An 18,503-nucleotide genomic window follows, 5' to 3' on the forward strand; every position below is an offset into this window, starting at 1 on the left:
CCATAAAACAAGATCCATTCGGTATTTATGTCGGGTTCGGATCGGTTCGGATTCATTTTTATCGGATTGGGTTCGGTTCGGATTTTTGAGTTCGGTTTATTTTCCCAGCCCTAGTCATACGTGTCAGACTCACATTAAAATTGAAAAATATGTTGGTTCAATTCGATTTTTATATTTCACTAGAAATATTTAATACCAACTATATAATATCATATGATATTAACTATAGCAAAGTGGATATTTATTATATATTATTTTCTTAAATAAAACATATGGAATTACCTAATGTGATTATGATATATATATATATATATATATAGTAATTAATGATTTTCAATAATGAAGATTTGCTAATAATCTATATGCTTTCTATCATTTTTGTTTAATTCTTTACTATTAAAATAAATTATATTAATTATATATTAAAAATTTAGATTTTTTGTATTTGTTGTATTTTGAATTTTTTAAAACGAGTAGAAATTACTAAAACTGTTAAAAGTCTCACATAATTTTTTGTGATGTTTAATTTTTTTTCTATAATAAGATACAAGATAAAAAAATCATAAATTTTTTTTATTTTAATAGGTGTTTATGTTAATATATATATACTTCATATCGTTTAAATTTAATTATATATCATATACATATCATATACGATATATAAAATTGATTGTTTTGGTTTATTTATTCTAAAATGATTGCGAATAAACAAAAGCGGTCATTTGATTTATATGTGCAAGCTAATTTATTACATTTGACAAATCCCGTTTATGACAAACAATATCTGGTACATACACAACAGAAAGTATCTTTAAGCTTCCCATTTTACAAATAAACAATGAAAGACCAGAATCTCCACAAGATAGAGCAAAAAAAGTTAAACCTCATCATAAAAGACAAACATTCTAGCTGAGCTAAATGGCAAACCTAATCATGTGATAACAATCAATTATTAATTGATTGTGTTATCTTATTGAAATTGGATATAGATATTGAATCAGAATAATTATTTTGGTCTTTTAATTTATTTATCTCAATTTATTTTGTTACAACTACGTGTTTAACTTTAAACCGACACAAACAAAGAAAAGGAAACACGAGTTTAGGAGGAAACAGATAAAAGGAAATACGAAGAGCTGTTTTCTTATAAATAAGTGTCTAAGGGACAGCGATCCAATAACTAAAAATCCCTTTTTTTCATTGAATGGTTCGTGTGATATATATTATGGGAGAACGCAAAGTCCTGAACAAGTACTATTCTCCGGATTTTGATCCAAAGAAGATACCTCGCCTCCGGAAACCGAACAACCAGCAAAAGAAGATTCGATTTATGCTTCCGGTTCGTTTTCGGTGCAACACATGTGGTGCTTACATGTCTGAAGGCACTAAATTTAATTGCCGTGAAGAAGAAGTCATCAACGAGACGTACCTAGGGATTAAAATCCACAGGTTTTATATCAAGTGCACCAACTGCTCGGCAGAGATAACAATCAAAACCGATCCAAAGAACTCGGGTTATGTTGTCGAATCAGGTGCAATTGGCCCTTATAATGGACACGCGGAGGAGGAGGAGGAAGAGAAGCATGAGGTAGCTAAAAACGCCTTTGAGTCGTTAGAGAAGAGAACTATGGTATCTAAAAGAGAGATTGAAGTTATGGCTGCGCTTGATGAGATGAAGTCTATGAAGTCTAGACGAGCCTCGGTGAGCTTAGAATCACTGCTTGAGGCTTTGAATAGAAGAAAAAAACAAGAAGAAGAGAACGTGGAGGAAGAATTGCTCATTAAGTCTATAAAATTTGGTAAGCAGACTAGGATTGATGAAGAGAAAAACGATGAGGTTTTGGATGAGAAGAAGACGAAGAAGCCTAAGAGACGTGTTAACTGTACATCTCCCATTCAAATATCTTCCGTTCGCATAGTCTCGATAAAGACTGCAAAGGGACTCGAATCTCTGTGTCACAATTACGGCTCAGACAGCGATGAGGAGAAGTAAATCCGTTTTTTTATATAGCTAAGGTTTTTTTATCAAATCCTGATTAATTTAAGGTTGTCAAAAAAATAATGGATTTTGCATAGATATTTTGTTAAATTGTCTTTCTATTAAGATTTTTTAATTGTTGAATTGTATGAGATTGCAGGCATGCTACATTCGACATATTAGCTTACTGTTAAGTTTTAGTGATTTTTAGCTGATCTCATTATAAACATTGAAAACCTGGTCTTTGTAAAATTCTGCTTTTGAATCTGTGATTTGGCTTAAATAAGAACGTTGTTGGAGTATTTATTGTCTGTTAATTAATGCAGGTGAGTCAAGATAAAGTGTAGAAAATATAAGGCAACTTTTTGACGAGGTTAGTTTTTTTTACCCTTCCGGATCATGTGTCCATAAACCAAATCCAGTAGAAAGAGCAAATGCAAACAATTTGCAAATCTGTAGATCAAGTATAACCTTTGTGATTTACCATTGTATTCTACATGTGATCTCTTTAGAATAACCTAGATAGACTAGGTCGGTTCTATAACAGCTTGTCTAATACTGTCTTGTTCGTGAAAATCTGTCAGTAAATAAGTAATCTTGATGATAATGTAGCGGTTTTGCATAATGAGCATTCTAAAGAGCTTTGTGTGTAAAGTTTCAAACTCTGAGAGAAGAATGAATGGTAGTTATGTCCTAACCAAACAATCATAACCAAGTTCAAGAAAAACCCGAAAGCCGAAATTCCAAACATAGTTTCACCATTAGCGTCTCGGCTTCTGCTAAGAAGTCTTTAAATGGGTTCATGTATTATGACTCCAGAGACAAGCCATATGAGCTGAACAGACAAGAAAGCTGCTAAAACTTCAAGCCGTTTAAACCCGAAGGAGTTTCTTGGATTGGCTTCCCAGCTTGAGACCTTGATGGCCAGCAGAGAGACGCTCAAACCCGGCACGTCTGACAGCAAATGTGCAGCGTCCGTCAGGACCGTGAGGCTATTGGCCATTAAAATCTCCAACGATCTGCACGGACATGATTGTCAGTTAAAGAAGGATGAGGCTTCTTATCTTCTGATCGATTCTTCTCGTTCTCTCGACTCGGAAAGGCAATACTTTTGTCTTGTAAATGCGCAAGACAGAGGAATCACTTCCTCTATTCGTGATGGTGACTCAGTTTCTTCCTCTTTTTGGTCGGGTTTTGAGATGCGGATGTGTTCTAATTCCATAAGCTGTTTTGATACGTTTCAAAGGCTTGCATTAGAAGAGGAAACTAACATTTTGACCTTTCTTGTGATTTGAATAAATCTTCAAGAAGAAAACGAACCTGAGAATCGAAACAATGTTGTTTTCGTCGGAAATATAGAGTTTCATGATGTTATCTTATTGTTAGAGATTAAGACGTAATAATCCAGCAAATATGGGAGATAAGAAAATGGAACGTAAGAGTATCTCCAAATCTAGTCAACGGTCGTTGACGTTAACGAATGTGGAATCTTTTTTTTTTTTTTTTCGAATGTGGAATCTTTAAAGAGCTGAGTCGCTGAGCCTTGTGTGTGACGGGTGAAAACGAATAATCATTTTTTTCTTTAATAGGAAATCGACAAAAGGCTATAAATCTAAATATTTGTGCCTATTAATATTATAATTTTCGGTATGCTTCTTTGGCGTGAGGCAGTGATCTTTGGTCAGATTTGTATTATTATTGTATTAAAGATGGCGTTCAGGCGAACAAAATTGACTGACTTTTCTTGTTTCTAAATATGGATTCAAGTAATTTTCTTGGATCAAATGTGAAAGACTTGTTTTTACGTCTTTTGTACGTATCCTTTCATTAATAAATGAGTAATTCTTGGGTTCACCCCCTCGGGTGAACCTCTAGGTTCACCAACCAATAGTGTTTGAGTATTTGATATTTGATATCTTTTAAAAAAGGAAACAACATTGAATTTCTAAATAAGATTATATTTTTAAAATAAAACAATAAAAATACATAAAAATAGTTACAAAAAATAAATAAATAAATATTTTTAAGTCTTCAGCAAAATACTAAACCCTATACCCTAAATCTTAAAACCTTAAATTTTGGATAAACTCTAAACGTTTGAAAATCTTAAACCCTAAATCATACATTAAAAACTAAATTTTAATAACACTAAACCCTAAATCCTAATCACTAAATCCTAAACCCTTGGATAAACCCTGAACCCTTGGATAAATCATAAACTGTAAATCAAAAATATTTAAAATTAAACTCTAGAGTTTATGATTTATCCAAGGGTTTAGAGTTTACCCAATGGTTTAGGGTTTAGTGATTAGGATTTAGGGTTTAGTGTTATTAAAATTTAGTTTTTAATGTATGATTTAGGGTTTAAGATTTTTAAACGTTTAGAGTTTATCCAAAGTTTAAGGTTTAGGGTTTAGGGTTTAAGATTTAGGGTATAGGGTTTAGTATTTTGCTAAAGACTTAAAAATATTTATTTATTTATTTTTTGTAACTATTTTTATGTATTTTTATTGTTTTATTTTAAAAAGATAATCTTATTTGGAAATTCAATGTTGTTTCCTTTTTTAAAAGATATCAAATATCAAATAATCAAATACTATTGGTTGGTGAACTTAAAGGTTCACCTTAGGGGGTGAACCCAAGAATTACTCTTAATAAATAGTTCATTTCTTATTTGGATATAACTTAGCTACGGCAGAAAGGAGGTACATTATCTTTTCTTTTATTTGGTCAAACAACTAGGAGGTACATTATCTTTTTTTGTTTTTAATTTGGTCAAACTCCTAGGAGGTATATTATCAAATCCCCAATATATTAATTGAGTAACATTTGAAAAGATTTAACCTCAATTTTGTAATAACTAAAAAATATCATTTATTTATGTGTCAATCAATTAGGTAGTTAATTAGTCTTACGTGTCAGATTCACATTAAAATTAAAAAACATGTTGGTTCAATTCGATTTTTATATCTCACTAGAAACATTTAACACCAACTATATAATATCATATGATATTAACTAAAGCAAGGTGGATATTTATTATATATTATTTCCTTAAATAAAACATACGGAATTATCTAACGTGATTATGATATATATAGTAATTAATGATTTTTAATTATGAAGATTTGCTAATAATCTATATGCTTTCTATCATTTTTGTTTAATTATTTACTATTAAAATAAATTACATAATTACATTATTCATATAATAAAAATTTAGAATTTTTGTATATGTTGTATTTTGAATTTTTTTAAACGAGTAGAAATTACTAAAACTGTTAAAAGTCTCACATAAATTTTGGTGATCAATGTTTATTTTTTTTTCTATAATAAGATACAGGATAATAAAATCATAAAAAATAATTTTATTTTAATAGGTGTTTATGTTAATATATATACTTCATATCGTTTAAATTTAATTATATATCATATACGATAGATAAAATTGATTGTTTTGGTTTATTTATTCTAAAATGATTGCGAATAAACAAGAGCAGTCATTTGATTTATAGTAACTGATTTCTTAGTTATTTAATATATAATTATTATTTTATTATTTCATAATGTGCAGAAAAATATAAAATAAATATTTATTCTGCACAAGTCGCAGATCTTAACCTAAGTATGTATCTTTTTAATAATTTTGAATTTTAAGCATTTTCTAAATCTCAAGCCAAAATAAAAGAAATAAATGAGAATAAACACAAAAATCAATATTTATACCGAACAATAACCAAAATGACACAAAAGGATAAAAATATCGAAGATAGATAGGATTGGCACGTGAACGTAAACTTCTCATAACCATAATTAACTTTTAAATTGCTAAATCATGATATAAAACCGAGCTCACATAGTTTCATTGTAACCAAATAGTAGGCATGAGATTCTTTGGCCTAAACGTTAGGTGTTTATGCGATAAATAATTTTTTGACATAAAATATTTTTAAAAATGGGATCAGTTCATTAGTAAACAAATTATGTAATTAACAAAAAAGTTTTTGAAAAATTGTTTAAGGGCCAATATATTAATTCAATCAATAATATAATTTTTTCATGCGATATTTTTTAAATAATTTTCATAAGAATTTACCATGCGCAAGGTACATGTCTTATCCTAGTATGCATCTTAAAGTAGTTGTATTTATTTTAAATAAGAAGTTATTGAAATCATCAGTCCAAATCTAAAAAAGGAGGAAGCCGATTACCAAAACACTCAGTCCAAGTGGTTATTCAATATCGAAGCAAGAATATTGATGCAGCGTCATCATGCTTGGACGCCAAGGAAACCAATGTTACGAATCGTAATTTACGATTAGGCTTTAAGTTTTCCTTATTATTATTAAGTTTATTATTTTCTTTTTATTTTCTCTTTTAGGATACCGAAAACCCTAGATGAGAGTTTTATTTATAGTCTTTGTATTCCTTTATTAGAAAGCAGTTTTTGATAATTAATAAACTAAAGAGTTTCTCTTTTTCCTTGTTTTTGATTTGATTAAATTCATCAATACAAGAAGTAGGTCTCAAGCGTGGTTCTTTGAATCTCTTGATTGAGCAAAGCATGTCCCAAGAAGGATTATGAAATCCCTTGGTTGAGCTGATTATCTTTTTTTTTGCTAACCGAGTATCCTAGCCCCAAATATGGTCCTCTAACGTCTCTAGTGAATTTGGCTTCTTCATCTAAGGAGATCAATGGCCTTCTTTACCTTAAACGTTTTGACAAAACTCAGGTTTTCCATCACCTTAGAAAACGAGTTCTCGAGGAAACATTGTGTGTTTCGCATTGCCACCTCCGCACTTCATGCGAGCTAGTACAATATATTTAGCGTTCTTTCGTAGAAGTCTAGGAAACACATGTGGGAGAGGCCTAATCTCTGAAAAAGCTAAATTATATGGTTTGAACTTCGTTCGAGAGAAATGTACGAATCTACAAAATCTAAAAACTTCAATATTATTCAGAAAAGAAGAAGAATAAACTTCTCTAAGGAGTCTTCTCGAAGGTATTAAGGCTTGTGTGACTTAAGGTTCGTCTTTTTAACTTAATATATACACATCATATTTTCTAGGATTCTACTCATTTATTCTGATTTTGTTTAAGGTTTGGATAAATTTATTTTATTTTATTTTGTGGAATGTTAATTAGGCATGTCATAATAGAAAAGCTAGCCAGATTTGAGGTACAATCTCATATATGGTTTGTTAGGACGTCTATTCGGAAATTCAACATTCATAAACAAATAATATGTTATGAATAAATACATTTCATGTAACATTTAACAATCAGAACATTAAAATATTATTTTGCATTTTTTCATTTGCCATTTAGCTAATTTTCTCTCTAAATGTTTGTCACTAATTCATTTTTAAATAATGCTAGAATTTTCAACTCTACGAAACGTCATTGGCTACGTATATTTGATTTACTTAATTAGCATATATATATATATATATATATGTTATGTGGCTTCTTTGGTCATTTCTAATCAGTGGCAAACAAAAATGGATAAAAGATGGAGTCTTCAAGGGATGGCTGCTCTTGTAACAGGTGGAGCCAGCGGAATTGGGTTCGTGTTTCTCCTTTACTCTTCTGCTATTATATAATCTTTTGCTTTGTTAAAAAAAAAATAATAATCTTTTGCTAAATTTATTTAATTTTGATTGTTTTAGGCATGCCATAGTAGATGAGCTAGCCGGTTTTGGAGCTAGAATCCATGTATGCGACATATCTGAAATACTGCTAAATCAAAGTTTAAATGAATGGGAAAAGAAAGGGTTTCAAGTTAGTGGCTCAATCTGTGATGTATCCTCACGTCCCGCTAGAGAAACACTTATGCAGACCGTCTCAATGATGTTCGATGGCAAGCTCAACATTCTTGTAAGTTAAGCTTAATTTAAAAAAATTAAACAAATTCTTTTGGGAAAAAATGGCTATTAGATAGTGATATATATAGTACGGCTTTTATTACTCTTGTTTTGGTCAACATAGGTGAACAACGTTGGCGGACTTCGCACAAAGCCAACAACAGAATATCTGGCTGACGATTTCTCGTTCCATATTTCAACAAACTTAGAATCTGCTTATCATCTTAGCCAACTTTCACATCCTCTCCTAAAAGCTTCTGGATTTGGAAGCATTGTCTTTATTTCGTCTGTTGGAGGAGTTGTATCGATGGAAGGTGGCTCTATCTACTGTTTAACCAAAGGTACTGGGCTCAATAGTGTTATGGATTCATATTTTTTTTGTTAAAGAAAATGGACCGTAAGATAGGCTAATTACCCAAGGTGAAGTGTAGTGGAGTGCCTTCGAACCCGGATTGCTTAGCACCCCGGAGTCCGCCTACCACTAGATCACCACCTTGTGGTTATTATGGATTCATATATGTTTAACATTATGTAAAATTCTAACTTTATACATTTTTTAGGAACATTTTCGATTACCTGTTAATTTTCAGTTAATGTAAATCTTTTATGAATTTGATGTTAAAATACGATAGTAATTTTGTTAGATTGACACGTATATCTTTTTCTTTGTGTGTATGTGTAGGAGCTATAAATCAACTAGCACGAAATTTGGCGTGTGAATGGGCACGTGACAACATAAGAGCCAACGCTGTTGCTCCTAATTTTATCCAGACTGCTATGGCTCAACCTGTAATGAGCGACAAACTCTACAGATTTTTTTTTCTTTTTTCCCTCAAATGATCTCATGCACTTCTCATTCTCTTATTTTTTTTTTCTTTTTTGAAAAAAAAATCAGCTCCTCGGAAATGCCGGCTACAAGAAGAGTTTGTTTAATAGAACTCCACTAGGTCGCGCTGGAGAGCCAAAAGAGGTTGCATCCCTTGTGGCTTTTCTGTGTCTACCCGCAGCTTCATATATTACTGGTCAAACCATTTGTGTTGATGGAGGTCTCACTGTGAATGGTTTGTCCTACCAACAACAGGCTTGAGCCGAGAGTTGTGTTTGTGTGGCAATTCATTATTGAAATATTTTTTTCCACAAATTATCAATTGATGCATTTCATAATGAATAATGCGCTTCTCTATCTTTGATTTTCCAAAATCGAACAAGAAACTTTTTAAACAGGTCATTTTCATCGTTTGGATAATACTTCATCGATCTTGCCAGTTCCAAAAATGATTTACTGGATTATTAAATCACTTATTTCATATTATATTTATTTTTTATTTTTATGTTTAGTTTTAGTATTTTTATTAGTTTATGCATCTTTATAAAAAAATATTGAATAATTTTTTATGGAAATCATATTTCTTTTCATGTTATTTTACTATTTTTAAAATTTAAATATGAAATAAAAACATTAAAGAATAAAAGAACTATCATGTGAATAAAAAAATTTAACTCTAAAATGGAGTAATGAGTAAATGGATTAACATTACCTATCACTCCTTTTTGGAACTGAAAATATAGTAGAATTGGAGTATATTTTACTACAAAATGATGTTTAGAGTAAAAAATAGAGTAAAATTAGAATATCATATCCCTTATATATTATTTGAGAAGCATTGCAACATTTTTTTGTAGCCACGTGTCATCACTAGAATGATTCTTAGAATTCTTAGAGAAATAGGTTGGTCCATCTAAATATATAATAAGGTTTTTATTAAACCACAATAAATACATTATTAATATGTTTCAATATTTCCTTAAATAAAATTACGGAATTGCCTAATGTGGCTAAAGTATATATGACAATTAATAATTTTGAATAATAAAGATTTGATAAAAATAAGTGTGTATTATAATTATATTTGTTTAATTTTAAGCTATTAAAATAAATTAAACAATCATAGTAACCATATAATAAAAATTAAAAAAAAATATTTATATATTATGTTTTGAATTTTTTAAAACGAGTATAAATTAATAAAACTATTAAAAGTTTCAGATTCAAAATTTTTGATCTATGATTTAAAACTTTTGTTATGACATGATACAAATAATTAAAAAATAATATAAGTTGAAAGTCTCATTTAATAAGTATCGAAATAAAAGATATATAAATATATGTATCATTTTAAATTAAACTATATGCCATATAAAAATACATAAATATCTTAATTGTGAAATTTACTTTGAACATTTTTTTTTAAAAAAAATTGAAAAAATATTGACAACTTAATTTTTTAAAATATTATAAATTACTTAAACCATTAATCCCACAGTGAAAATTTTGTTATCACTGATTTAGACTTTTTGCTATAACGGATACAACTGATAAAAAAAATATGAGCAAAAAACATTATCTAATAAATTTTAATATTAAAATATACCATATATATGTTACTATCATTTAAATTTAATTATATATCATATCAAATAGAAAAAAATATTTTTTTGAATTATAAAATTTATTTATATGATTGCACCAATTTAATTATATAAGTAGTGGATAATGACTTTTTAATGATTCAATATATATTTATTATTTCATAATATTTTATAAACATATAAGATATAAAATAATTTATATATATAATGTTCATCCCGTGAAAGACACGGGTCTTAATCTAGTTAATACTAATATTAATCAATCTTTCTAAAAATACTATCAGATTTTTGAGATTTATTGGATCAATCATTATCCAATTATGGGTAATATCGAATTTTTGAATTTTTACCAAATTTTATCAGTTTTTCAATAAACGAATTTTTAGTAATTCTGAACTGAATTATATATGAATTGGTTTTACCACAGGTCTGAGTCTAATATGAAAACGCGGTTTGAAACTCAGAACAATTTTTAAATTATTTTTATAATAAAATTTTTAAAATTCATACAACTTTTTATCAAAATGATTAAAAATATTTTCATTTCGAAAGCGTGTGTCAAAATCTAGTGTATATTTTATATATAAAAAGTCAACTTAAAACTACATAAAGTATTCAGTTGCATTAATTGATAGATAACTTGATGAAGTTAACCAATGTTAGTCAATATTAAAATCATTTGTTAATATAAACTTCCATCTTTAAAAATTACTATTTTACAGTACATTTACTCAGAGTATTTATTAATAAAACTTCCAAAAATGCCAAGTTTTCTTACAAATATTCATATTATCAAAATATCATAAATGAAGTTTACATATAAACACTTATAAAAAGTTTTTAATATAAAAATTAATAAAAATATATAAAAATTAAACATAAATAGGTTCTCTCATGATATATGTCATAAACCATCACTTGAATCGTCTGTCCTATGGGCCATTTCTACTCATAAACTCCGTTTCTGATTGGTTCAGTTAATAGCAAAATAAATAAATCTAAGAAGATAATGAATTATCTTAAATTAAATAGAGATGCTTCTTTTTGTTTTTTACCAACGGAAATGTGCTTAGACTGTGACCTAAAAAAAATTGTCATTGTTGGTTTAGAAAAAAGGTAAAACATAAGTATGCTATTTTATTTATTTATGATTAAAACATGAAATAAAGGAAGCAAAGGAAGTTTACAATCGTAATCCTTAAACATAAGGGAAACCAATTCTCTCACCATTGAACACTAACTGAATACTTTCAAAAAGATTGCGTGACAAGCAACAACGAGAAAATTGGAAGATATGCTTCCAACAATGGACAATCACATCAGTTCCATCACCTTCTCGAATTCACAGCTTTGCGATTATTGAAGAAGACAAGTTAATCCTTGGTGGAAGCTTTAGATCCTCCCATCCCTCCTCTTCATCCATTCTCTTGAAGTACTGGTCTACCATGTTATCCGTCACCTGCTCCAGTCGCTGTGGCTCCCACTGTAGGTCAATATTTATGACATTATATCAACAAATATGAGATAACCACAAATATTAAACGGCGAGTTTCTGTTAAACCTTTGGTTTCCTATCTTTGTCTATCACTACGTAGAGGTGTCAAATGGGCGGGCCGTTCAATGGTTGCCCATGTCCATATACAAACAGGCTTAATATGGACAAACCCATTTTTTCCATTAGTTTTCATTGGACAAAATGTGGAAAACCATTAAGAAAATGGTATTTATTGGTTTTGGGCTTTATGGACGTGGACTGTCCAATGGTCACAAAACCTAAGGCTTATAAAATTTAAGTTTTTCCGCTGAACTCGTAAAATCGATTTTTTCGCTTAAATTTTAATATCAAATTTTCCCGTCAGAACCAGAAAATCGAGTTTTTCTTCAAAACGCAAAATCGAATTTTCCCGCCAAAACCGGAAAATCGAGTTTTTCTGCCAAAACCGCAAAATCGATTTTTCTCGCCAAAACCGAAATTGTTGTACTTATGAACTTATGTATTATTGTACTTATGAATTTATGGATGAATTTTAATTTTATGAACTTGTATATGTAATTGTATGCTTATAAATTAAAATTTTCTTATATGGTCATTATAGACCCCATGGCAAAACCGAAAAATCGAGTTTCTCTGCCAAAATCAGAAAATCGAGTTTTCCGCCAAAACCGCAAAAATGAGTTTTTTCCGCCAAAACTGAAAAATCGAATTTTTCCGTCAAAACTGCAAAATCGAGTTTTTCCGTCAAAACTGCAAAATCGAGTTTTTCCCACCAAAACCGTAATTGTTGTATTTATGAACTTATGTATTGTTGTACTTTTGAATTTATGGATGAATTTTAATTTTATGAACTTTTATATATAATTGTATGCTTATAAATTAAAATTTAAAATTTTCTTATATGGTCATTATGGACCCCATGGCAGCCCATAAAAATATGGGTGTTAGTGGGTATAGTCTTTAATGGACATGGTTCTTAATGGACATGGTCACTTTGCTGTCCACAAACAATGAATGGACAAATGGATATGGGCTAATGGACATGGGCTCGCCCAGTTTACAGCTCTATCACTACGGCTCTGACACCCTGCGTGATTAAGACACGGTGTTGTAATGACCTCTACAATAACGACAGTTTCAGAACGAAGATATACAATCAATCAGGAAAGCAGAAAATACCTCCACCAAATCTTTGCTTAGTTCGCCCTTCAACACATGACACACCATTCTATACTCACGGATAAGACACTGCCCCACCTCCTGAAACCGTCCTTCTCTTATCTGAAATTTTATACAGGACGTCAGTTCTATCCCATTACTACACGTGACACATTTTGAGGAACTAACCGATCTAAGAGAGATTTTAAGGCTTGCTGGTGAAGCCTTCTTCAAAGCTCGAAGTGTAGCTGAGATCCATTCATCTGGCTCCTGAATGGCCTCTCTCTCCTAACCAACACATATGAAATGATGGTAGAATACATTGTCAAAGTGTAATTCAGTTACTCAGGAATGCATGCAAGTAAAATTTTCCTATATATTGATGAAAAACTTACAAGTGCAGATATTATCTCTTCCACCGTTCTTCTCGAGAAGCACTTATCAATAACATCTAACCTGCATATAGAAACAGTTTTTTTTTTAAAGCAGCTAACAAAACTATTTTCATCGAAGATGTAACCAAGAAATGGTTTCTATTGGATAACGATTGAAAGTTAACGCGGTGACAAGGTTGAAACATTTCAAAACATGTAAATGCAATCATAGTCAAATATAGAGATCATTTTTTTTTTCTAAAAATATATAGAAAAAATTGTTTTAGCTCTTTACCTAGTGATCCAGCAAATTAAACTGATCAAATACAAGTGAAAAGAGAGAAAATAATATACACATGCCTGTGGTAAGCACTATGCTGTTTCAGGTGGGGATGCTGAGTGTATGCATTGAGAATTTTTGAGGAAAAGGTATCTGGATCATTTGAAACAACTCTGCAAAGATCTGCTTCTAGTGCAGTCAACCTCTGTGACAAGGAGTAACCTTAAAAGTTAAGTTTCTTGGTGGAGCAAATAGTGCCTAACAATAATCTAAAATATAATGGCTTTTATAATGTTAAGGAAAAAGACACTAGGAAATTTTACAGACATAAAGTTTGGTTATCAGCATACATAAATTAAACAATCAACATAGACCATCAAGCCCAAGACTACTCAAAAGACATAGATATAGTGCAATAAATGGTGGACCCATATTTGTGTTTTGATCGCGTCTTAATATAGCGCTAATTGATAAACCTATATATTGGGGTTAATAGGCCAAAATTGACCATCTATGCTTGTAATTCTTCCAACAAAAAAAAGTAAAGTTGTTTTATATATATTTACATAATTATGCTATCAAGTTTCTGCATACAAATATATACGCACACGTTACTACTATGCTAATATTTTTTTCATCGCGTGTCATAATCTCTTAGTTCAAAAAAATGGTAATCTCGTTTTTAACATTATGGTTTCATCACAAGGTGCCATAGTCCATTAGCTGGCAAGTTGCTACCATCCCGACAATTGGAAACACTAAAGACATAAGCATATTAAAAGTTCATACCGTCGAAGGCACAAAATGAGTTGCAAGACCACAAGCAAGCATTTCGGCGCCATCTAACCTAGCTCCTGTGAGGCCAACATACTCTCCTGAACAAAGAAGACATGAAGGATGAGAAAAAGAGATAGGCTCAATATTTTGTCTACATGCAAAACAAATGAATTTTGTTACCAAAAAAGCCAGGGAGCCTTGACAAGAAGTATGAGGCACCTACATCTGGAAAGAGCCCCAGTTCTGTCTCAGGCATGGCAAAAACCTTTGAAAAAAGCCTCAAAGATATGAGCATATTCGTAGCTCGCTCTCTACTTGTTAACCATTAACATGTTTAAGAAAACTATACCGTCTTCTCAGTTGCAATACGAAATCGACCATGGATGGAGACACCAGCTCCGCCTCCCATGACAATACCATTCATAATTGAAATCTATAAATTGAAAACAGTATGGAAAATATGAGAAGCTCACTAAAAGGATCTGGATATCCAAACCTGGATCATAATCCATGAATCAACTATTCAATACTTGTAGATGAAAAATAACAAAATAAAAGGAAATAACAATATAATTACGTACAAAAATTAAATTACAAAATGAAACCTAAAAGAAACTATCAAAATAGCCTATAAAATATTCACTTTAATTCATAAACATTTTATATAATATTTTGATTCATTATCATGGGCATTCTACAAAAATGATCCAACTTTTCCAATGACGTTTTTATATGATATATGCTTTTGTTATATAATAAATGCTTACTAAACGTATTAGTGTATATATATGGAACTACCCATATCCTATATTTTGAACCAACATCAATTTTTTCAACCTCAACATACCTGAATTTTGCTATATGTGGCCATGACATAGTTGAGCGTGTATTGATCTGATAAGAAATCAGCACCGAGTCTCCATTTGCCTAATCCTCGAAAATAGAAAAGAACGCTTAGAAGCTGGAAGTAAGCAAGAAAAGAAAGATGGGAGGGTGCTATATACCTTGTACGATGTCACAAATAACAGGTCGAACATCGCCACCAGCACAAAATGCTTTTCCCTGACCCTGTGGAAAAGTTATTGCAATAGCAGCTTGTGCAAACTGGAAGAGGTAAGGATATAGATTACCTTTAGGATGACTAGTTTCACTCTGGGGTCATCCTTATATGCGAGGAACAGTTGCAGCAACCGAGTGATCTAGAGAAGATTCATTTAAACCAAATATGTAAGACTAGTGCAAGAAAGCGAGGAAGAAATAACAAGGGAAGAAATCAATACCATGTTCCAAGACAGAGCATTCATCTGGTTTGGTCTGTTTAGTGTCAAGATTCTAACAGTATATTTATCTTCCATTAAAACCTGTTAATAAATTGATTTAGCGAGAGAGGAGAAGAATTGATCGTTTTAGATGCGTAGCAATTAGCAAACAGGAGAAAAGAGACCTGAGAGTGTGAGGCCATCTCGACTGCTGTTGTCATCTTCTTTTCGTCTTTCTTACCAAACAATTCTACTTAAAGATTATGGATGAATGAATGATTCTTGTAGAGACATTAAGCATACATATATATAGTGTTTAAAATATCGTTTGGTTTCACTATAAAAATAAAATTTAGGTGTTACATCTTCAAAATTCTAATTATTAGGGTTTCTAGATAATAAATAACTAATCAGATTATTTTTAGTTTATTAGTAACTTTTGTATAAGTATTTTCACATAGTTGATGACTTGATGGGATGGCCCTCTAAATTATTTGATTTTCTATGTGAGGGACTTACATCAAAATTAGACTATATATATGTGTGTGTACTAAATATATATTACCTCCAGTTAATATTTCTCTGACTCATTTTGAACAAAAATTGTAAAGTCTTAAATTTCGGACAAATTTAATTAATAATTTTAGTCTGACTTAGTATTTTTCATGAGCATAGTATAATTTATTTATAGTTCATAGTATATATGAGATAAATTTTAGAATGGTCACACATGACATAATTATAATTAATTGGATTAAGTCATGTGCCAGTAACTTATTTTTTATTGTAAATTTTAGTTTAATAGCTAACCATTAGATATAGGTCTCTTATGCAAAGAGACAAGCACGAAACAACGCAGAAACACATTTGAGAATATATTTATGGAATTTTTTATGTTCAAAATAAATAGCAACAACAAGCCACCTTAACATAGCTGTAAATGAGCTCCAGATGAAACTTTAATCTTGGATTTGAGTAGCAATGGTCACCTAGTCGCGCTCTTAACGAAGCGTACCTTAATGCAAAACCTCGTAGAATCAGTCTTTGAGCGTCTCTTTGAGATCCCCGATTACCAAAAAAAAGTCAATGGCAACCTATGATCCAATTAAAACTAGTAACTAAACATGTAGCAAGATAGAAGAAGACATAAACATAAACATAGCGGACATATATGAAAAATCATTCACTTGAGTGACATGAAAATGACTAGTAGAAGATTCAAAGAAAAAGATCAAAACTAACAAAAAAATGTTAAAATCATACGAAGTCTAGAAATAGAACCTTTTTCACTAGAACTGTTTAAAAAATGACCTTTTTCACTAGAATGCCAAAAAACGACTAAATATAATCGAAAGAGAGATCAAAATTAACAAAATATCAAAATCATATTAAATACACAAATATCAGTTTATATTTGAACACACTATATTGGAGAAATTCATCGTGAACAAATAATTTGTTTTCTTATTTTCTCTTTCTTTCATTCTATGTAATTCAAATATTATGGCATATCGTTTAGCAACAGTGATTTTATTTGTATGATATCACCTATATATGTAAACTATGTAGTATATCTTGTTTATATTTTGGATTTTTAGTTGTTTTAGTTAAGTCAAAGATTATTAAAAATCGAAGTCATAGTCATGTACTAAAAAAAAATAAAAATAAATAAATATATATATATATATATATATATATATATTCTTATAGAAGTTGAACATACTTCTTCTTTGCTGGAAGTTCATCGAATATTCACCATTTAGCATAAACCACAGTAGCATGATCTATTAATTAGTTTTCAAATATTCATCTTCTTTTGTAAAAATTGTTAGAAACACCTTTTTTATTGATTTCATTTTGTTAAAATATTATACATTATGGTAAATTTTTCATGTATATCATTTGTGTAAACTAATTTATGAATATTTATGATATTTCTTTTGCTATGAACTGGTATACAAAATTACAAAATATCTTCATGTTCATAATTAATTATCTCAACTTATAATTGTTTTATAAATGTTTTAGAATGTTTTATATATAAAACCTTCAAACAGTTTGTATAGACGACTATACACATTTATAAATGACTTTTAGCCAAAAAAAAACATTTATAAATGACCTAACCAACATGTATAAAAATTACTATTAAGGAAGTGACTTCAAATTGCTCTTCGTTTACATAAGGACATTTTCATATTATCAGTTAATTTAACTATAAATTTTGTCATGATTTTGAAAATGATTCGTCTCAAGCCTTTGTATATTTTTAATCAATAGTTAAGTCGTTTTTTCCGACAAACTTTTAACATGTTTCTAATATAAGGAAAAACAATAAATATTAAAAAGGAACTGAAAATGATATCATATTCATTAATCTTATTTATATAAAATAGAGTTTGCTCTCTCCTTAGAGAGCCACATAGGATTCCAGCTAGATAAATCAAAGCTTCTGATGTCGACACGTGTCCAATATTGAGAACTCGCCGTTTCATTAATCGTTATTCATTTGGGCCGCGAAAACATCGAAATTCCAGTGTTCGTCTCTCTTCTCTGTCCGGCCGCGACCTCTAAACTTCATCATTGAATCTGAAGCGGTCGGAGTTATGTGTTTTTCGTGTGGTGTTAAAGCCTTATTAATTCAATCTCCATCAATCATCAATCATCTTCACCACCCTTAGCATTCAGAAGTGGATCTCCCAGATTCCTTTTATCTCTGTACGTTCTTATTTATTTGTTCATTTCCATAAATCTACTTCTACTTTCTGTCTCCATATGTTTTACGGATCCTTTGTTAAATTATGTCATAAAGGATTGATCTTTTTCTTCTTAGTGAGCATGTGTGTGTATCTGATCTTATTTTCTTGTGTCGATCTGTTCTTATGTC

At 30.2% G+C, this 18,503-nt stretch overlaps 3 protein-coding genes across 6 annotated transcripts; 2 read left to right on the top strand and 1 right to left on the bottom strand.

Annotated features, from left to right (window-relative positions):
* The first annotated feature begins 541 nt into the window (after nt 1-541).
* LOC103868253 (splicing factor YJU2) lies at nt 542-3,378 on the top strand. Its single transcript, XM_033292857.1, has one exon. The coding sequence runs from the start codon at nt 1,205-1,207 to the stop codon at nt 1,991-1,993; it is 789 nt and encodes a 262-aa protein (XP_033148748.1). The 5' UTR covers nt 542-1,204; the 3' UTR covers nt 1,994-3,378.
* Nucleotides 3,379-6,008: 2,630 nt separating this feature from the next.
* On the top strand, nt 6,009-9,033 carry LOC103868038 (tropinone reductase homolog At2g30670). Of its 2 annotated transcripts, none has more exons than XM_009146128.2 (5): nt 6,009-7,545; nt 7,649-7,856; nt 7,968-8,184; nt 8,526-8,632; nt 8,739-9,033. In XM_009146128.2, exons 1-5 carry the CDS (start codon nt 7,352-7,354, stop codon nt 8,928-8,930), a joined length of 918 nt encoding a protein of 305 aa, XP_009144376.2. In that variant the 5' UTR covers nt 6,009-7,351; the 3' UTR covers nt 8,931-9,033. The 2 variants fall into 2 exon arrangements, with proteins under 2 accessions (XP_009144376.2, XP_009144377.1); XM_009146129.2 differs by having other exon boundaries at nt 7,492-7,544; nt 7,646-7,856.
* A 2,357-nt stretch (nt 9,034-11,390) lies between these two features.
* LOC103868254 (3-hydroxyisobutyryl-CoA hydrolase 1-like) lies at nt 11,391-15,888 on the bottom strand. 3 transcript variants are annotated; one of them, XM_033292058.1, is made up of 14 exons: nt 15,802-15,888; nt 15,638-15,718; nt 15,488-15,556; nt 15,362-15,425; nt 15,205-15,284; nt 14,707-14,790; nt 14,538-14,622; nt 14,370-14,455; nt 13,661-13,785; nt 13,322-13,382; nt 13,116-13,214; nt 12,953-13,049; nt 11,835-11,875; nt 11,391-11,756 (listed from the first exon to the last, which is right to left on the bottom strand). In XM_033292058.1, exons 1-14 carry the CDS (start codon nt 15,835-15,837, stop codon nt 11,616-11,618), a joined length of 1,149 nt encoding a protein of 382 aa, XP_033147949.1. In that variant the 5' UTR covers nt 15,838-15,888; the 3' UTR covers nt 11,391-11,615. The 3 variants fall into 3 exon arrangements, with proteins under 3 accessions (XP_033147949.1, XP_033147948.1, XP_033147947.1); XM_033292057.1 differs by having other exon boundaries at nt 11,391-12,855; nt 12,948-13,049; XM_033292056.1 differs by having other exon boundaries at nt 11,391-12,855; nt 12,948-13,214.
* Between the last annotated feature and the right edge of the window lie 2,615 nt (nt 15,889-18,503).

Source organism: Brassica rapa, chromosome A05 (genome assembly GCF_000309985.2).
Source record: "Brassica rapa cultivar Chiifu-401-42 chromosome A05, CAAS_Brap_v3.01, whole genome shotgun sequence".
Lineage (NCBI taxonomy): Eukaryota > Viridiplantae > Streptophyta > Magnoliopsida > Brassicales > Brassicaceae > Brassica > Brassica rapa.